At 34.9% G+C, this 6,000-nt stretch overlaps 1 protein-coding gene across 1 annotated transcript in view; it reads right to left on the bottom strand.

Annotated features, from left to right (window-relative positions):
- Positions 1–731: 731 nt before the first annotated feature.
- The window catches only part of ark2n (arkadia (rnf111) N-terminal like PKA signaling regulator 2n), a 36,451-nt gene continuing 31,182 nt past the window's right edge, over positions 732–6,000 (bottom strand). Inside the window, exon 5 of the mRNA XM_073824572.1 lies at positions 732–5,515. Coding sequence (XP_073680673.1) covers positions 5,350–5,515 — 166 coding nt within the window. The 3' untranslated portion in view covers positions 732–5,349. The remainder of the gene's footprint in view (positions 5,516–6,000) is intronic.

The following is a 6,000-nucleotide window of genomic DNA, read 5'->3' as shown; positions in this document are numbered from 1 at the left end:
CTGCCTTCACTACTAAGTCTGAGAGCTTGAGATTTTTACAAAACATAAATAATCTCAGATGACATGAGAGCAAGTAAGAGATGATCACTTTTAATTTTTGGATGTAATATCCCTTTAAATTTCTCTGCTACTATCCGTTTTCCTGCGTTCGAACTTCGTTTTCCCTTTTTCAGTAAGCTGTAATTCACCTCCTGTGATTGACAGTGGCAAGGGTCCAATCAAACTCTTAGAGGGGCGGGTCACAGTTTAAGGCGGGGCTAAGGGAGCCAAAATGGCCACCAGCACAGCTTCAAAACCTGCCTCTGAAATGTCCTGCAGGGTTCGAGGGCGATACACAAGCTGAATGAAGCAGAATAATTCACATTCAGGTAGTGAGTGCTCCTCACACACAGTGGTCTGACAAGTGACAATCGTGAGAAAGAAAACAAACAAAACAAAAAAGAAAACTCAGAAACCATCTGATGGTATACAGACTGAATATATTGCCAAGACTCAAACTTAAAGGGACGGTGTACCCAATTTTGCCATTATTTAATCACCTTGATGTAATTATAAACCTGCATGACTTTTCTTCCAGAGGAGATGTTTTGGAAAATGTAACACTGCTCTTTTCCATATAATGAAAGTGACTTTCAATCTTCAGTAAATTAGTCTGTATGACTAATTAAGACCTTAAAAGCAGGAAGTAAGTCATATGGGTTTGAAAAGACATGGTGAATAAACAATGACAGTTTTCATTTACTGGATGAACTATCCCTTTAATATGCACAGTTTTCAAGATGCATTCATATTGCTCTTTGAACAAATGATACATATATGTAACATCAAGTAAAACACAGCAAATATCATATCAATAAATAGCTTCAGTGGTGTTTGGGATAGCATGATGCGACCATAGAAACGTATATAAAACAAAGTTGTGGTTAAACTGCTTAAAAAGTCTATATGCAAATTAGACCCCGTTTAGAAAACAAAAATCCGTTTTTCTTTCTCAACACACATTGATTGTATTCACAAGTAGGTACACCATGGTTTAAAAGTTTGGAATTATTAATATTCTTTTTTGTAAAGACGTTTCTTATACTCACCAAGGCTGCTTTTATTTGATTAAAAATATAGTAAAATTAGTAATATTGTAAAATATTATTTTAAGTTATAATAATGTTCTATTTGAATATATTATAACATGTCAAAGCTGAATTTTCACCATCATTACTCAAATCTTCAGTGCCACTTGATCCTTCAGAAAGCATTCTAATATGATGATTTGCTGCTCAAGAAATATTAACAGTTATTAAAAGTCTTTAAAAGTGATGATAAAGAGATTTAATGAATTTAATGCATCCTTCCTGAATGAAAATATTATATCAGCATATTAGAATGATTTCCGAAGATTCATGTTACATTAAGGACTGGAGTAATGATGCTGAAAATTAAGCTTTGCATCATAGAAATAAATTACATTTTTCTATATATTTACCAGGGTTCATCAGACACTGTAAAATGAAATTCCAGGACTTTCAAAGACTTTTTGCTTTTCAAGGACTTCAGTCAGAGAGCTCACTTATCAAACAATGTCTTGTCTTTCAATTTCTAAAATAAAGACAAATAGATAAATACAAATATACTAATAAAAAACGCAAAAATAAAGAGAAGCACATGCAAAGCATTACTACTAACGTATACTAATCTTTTACTAGTAAAACCAGTTTATTTTCTTAAGGGATTTGTTTTTGTGTATACTTTCTTTCCCTTTTCTTTATTTTGTTTTTGCAACTGTACTGCCTTAATGGGTTTGATGTTTTCAAAAAAAAAAAAAAAAAAAAACAACCGCGAAATCCTGATATGAAACAAATGATTTGCAAACCCGCACCACAGTCCCGATATAAAGCCTCGTTCAGACTGTCAGCCCAATTCCGGTTTTATGCATATCCGGATGGAATCCGTTTTGAAGAACTGACTGTCCACACAGTTGTATCCCAACTGTTCATATCCGATTTGTGTCTATACGCACTCTTTAGTTTCACGGAATGTGCAGTGGTTTCTATGGCAATGCCGTTGTGTTGTTATGCCAACGCTAAAAACAACAACAATAACAGCAATACAGTTTGCAATATAGATGCTTTCTTGCAATATGACAACGTTGCTGTCGCGTTGGATTATATTTCGTCTTCTAAAGCAGCGGCAGAAACGCAGGAAGCTGGTATGTGCAACTTTATTCTGTGCTGCTGTCTCCGCTGGTCTCAAATCTCAAAGAGGTGCGTATACTAGCCGTCTTTTCCCGCTTCATTTGCAGTTCGCAACACAAGCTTGTTTCTGAAAAGACTTTTATGTTTTCCACAAAAACGTCTGACGTGTTTATGTGTTACGTGCCATGAAATTGTGAAAAATCATTGCCAAATCTGATCTGACCGGTCAGACTGAAACCGATTTCCAGAAACCCGATTTGAATAGGATTCCAAACCACATACGAATGTAGCTCGAAACGCATTTGACCAAATCGGATTTCATGTAGTTCGCTGCTGTTCAGACTACCTAAATATGATCGGATTTCAATTGGATTTGCATTCAAATCGGATTTGGGCTGACAGTCTGAACGAGGCTTTAATCAAACGATTCGCGATATGCAAAGTTACGATCTGAATCAAATGATTCGCGATCCACGCTCTGACGTTACGATCTAAATAATGATTCGCGTAACATCATTTCAGATCAGGACTCGGATAGTATCATGAAATCGCGCAATGATTTACTAACCCGTTCCATTTTAAATCAAATGATTGGCGATTTGAATTTCCGATCTGAAACAAACGATTCGCGATTCGAAAAAGTGAATCATTTTGCAACGTAGTGGTTTAACGGATTCGGAGTTTCGAAAAGCTCCATTTCACCCATCACTACGTACTTTTTAAAATCGTTACTAGCGACATTGAAATTCGAAAATGAATGGTTCCGATTTGATCTGGATTTTGCAAGTGAATCGCTTGAAATGAATGACCGAAGTCACGCGTTTGAATCATTTGGAACGGTTCCAGCGAAAATGACTCACTCAGTTGATTCGGTTCATCTTTTCGCATCTTCAGTCATGTTTACATAATCTACTACAACTGGCTTAGCTTGCTAGTTTACATCAACTGAAATAAGCAAGGTATGGTTAAGGTATGATGTTTTTTTGAATTAAGTGAAAAGATGTGCTTATTGACAAAATTAAACACTTTTTCGATATAGATATTACCTTTAAATAATCCAAGCACTTTTCAAGTACCTCTTCAGGAATATTTATATTTTCAAGGGCTTTCCAGGCCTTACATTTCAAAAAGTCAAATTTAAGTACTTTAAGCACCTTGTAAAACCTTGATTTACATATAAAAGTTATTTTTATGTTATGTAATATTTCACTACATTTTTCATCAAATAAAAGCAGTCTTTATAAGCTTTCAAAAACCAAAAAAATCATAATGATTCCAAACTTTTGACACAAGTGTATCTGAATAAGATGTTCCGTTGGCATAATAAAAGCAAGGGCCCGTTTCTATTACAATGCGAGATGTATGTAATGAACATGCTCTGAAAACTTCTAATGCTCAGGATACACACACACCCGCACGCACGCAAACGTATTGTGAAAGCAGTATCAGGTGAGGAACACTCCAAGGCTTTTCTCCCCACACAGCAGAGCAGCATCAAATGATTGACAGTGAACACACACGATCTCACCAACGCAGAGCAGTGGGGCGTTCGCTCCGCTGAGAGTAAGACCAGCAGGTTTGCGTTTTTAGGTCTCAGCTAACAGCTCTTCAGCAGCTTTACAGGAAGTTACATCACAAAAACAAGGGCCGGGGCGGATGAGCAAGCGACTCCTGAGGCCGACAGCAGGATCATGTAAGTGTGGCTGTTCTTTCAGGGGGGCGAAGTGACTCAAAAGAAGAGAAGATGTTGAAATCTGAGGATCTGAGAAAGTGAAGCAGCCCTGATTTGTCTAATGAAATGACTGAGGTTTGATGAGCGAGTGAACTTTTTCGGCTGAATCTCACGAAAACACCCATGAAATCGAAAGAAAAGACTAGAAACTATATTTTGCATAAAGTTCTCATTGCTGTAGTGCATTCATGCATTTGAAATTGCAATTCATTATTCGTAATAATTAATCTGATTTCATTCATAGTGATTTACCCCATTACAGAAAAAAACATAGATAAGGATTATATGAATATTTATAATAAAAATAGTAAAATATTTTTTATTTAAATCAGTACAACATTTTAAATATTTGATCAAATTATAATATTTTTAAAAAATAATAATAGTCTTAATTTAAAAATCTTAATAGTACTTGGTTGTTTTTCTCATCACACATTGGTTTGGTTTAAAGGTTTGTATTTTTTTTTTTTAAAGAAGTTTCTTCTGCTCACCAAGGCTGCATTTATTTGATTAAAAATGTTTAAAAAATCAGTAATATTGTGAAATATTATTCTAATTTAAAATAACTGTTTTCTATGATAATATATGTTAAAATATAATTTATTCCTGTGATGCAAATCTGAATTTTCAGCATCATTACTCCAGTCTTTAGAATCACACGTTCCTTCAGAAATCATTCTAATATGCTGATTTGCTGTCTGAAATAATCAGAAATAAAAACAGCCTTTAAATATGTTTACTTTCAATCAATTTAATGCATCCTTATTGAATAAAAATATTATAGCAGCATATTAGAATGATTTCTGAACTATCATGTGATACTGAAGACTGGAGTAATGATGCTGAAAATTCAGCTTTGCATCACAGGAATAAATTACATTTTACAATAAATTTATATAGAAGATAGTTATTTTAAATTGTAATATTATTTCACACTATTACAGATTTTACTGTATTTTTTTTATCAAACAAAAGCAGCCTTAATGAGCATAAGAGACTCTTTCAAAAAGAGTTCACGGCTAAATATTAATTATTGATTTCGGAGTAAAACATAACCAGTTTTTGTGAGATTCGCTCGTTTACATTCAGTATTAATTTCTATAAGGAAGCCCCACATTTTATTTTTAGGATGCCCTGACTTTATCATGGGAGAACTTGGTACAGTATTTGCTCATTAACCATCACCACCCGATAAAATCTGCTGTCATTTACTCACGTTGTGGTCTCACAGTAGCAAATAATGAATCAGGAAGTGTATCAGAAGCAAACGTTGAGTGTTTTTCGTTTAATAAAAGCATCATTTGCTGTTCTTAGATTCAACAGTCATTATGGTTTGAGTCACTCGGCCCACCGGTCACATGTATATGAGTGTGTTTCTAAGCGTGTGTGTATGTGTGTGTGTGTGTGTGTGTGTGTGTGAGTGTTTGATCACAGCAGGTATCTGTGCCGGTCTTCATCCAGTGTCAGATCCACCACCTCAGGAGGAGGAACCCAGCCGGACTGCGCCGAGACGGACGTCCACTGAGCCGGAGCTCTCTGCTTCCAGGAAGAAAGCGACTGGATCACTCCACCGCGAGGAAACCTTGAGACAACGCTGGAAATAACATTACACAAGTCACAAAATATCATCAAAATTCAAAGTAACTCTAAAAATGTAAATAAACAGGGTTTCTGCTGGTCTTAATGTCACTTTAATCCCCCCTTCCAGATATAAAGGCTTTAAAAAGCATTAAATATTGAGCTGAAAGTCGCAAATTCTTGGGATCAAATGCATATAGTGCTAAAAATGAATTTCTCACTATTTAAATCAAGATAGATTTACTTGAGATACAAAATGAAGATATGAAATCTTGTTTTCTGAGAAACTGAACAAAATTATGACTTTAAAAGTGACTTTATGCTTAAAAGCAGCACGTGTGTGATAATGGGGTATGAAAACTTGTTTTCTCTTTGAATTAAGTTGATTTTTCTAAGCCCACTGGCATATATATTTTTTTTACTACAAGAGCAAATATTTGCTCTTGATTTAAGCAACTGAATTTTTCTCATTTTTTCAAAAGATTTCTTGTGTCATTATTT

The sequence above is a fragment of the Garra rufa genome, chromosome 19 (genome assembly GCF_049309525.1).
Source record: "Garra rufa chromosome 19, GarRuf1.0, whole genome shotgun sequence".
NCBI lineage: Eukaryota > Metazoa > Chordata > Actinopteri > Cypriniformes > Cyprinidae > Garra > Garra rufa.
The sequence above is the reverse complement of the archived record's forward strand: the minus strand, read 5'-3'. Positions and strand labels throughout refer to the sequence as shown.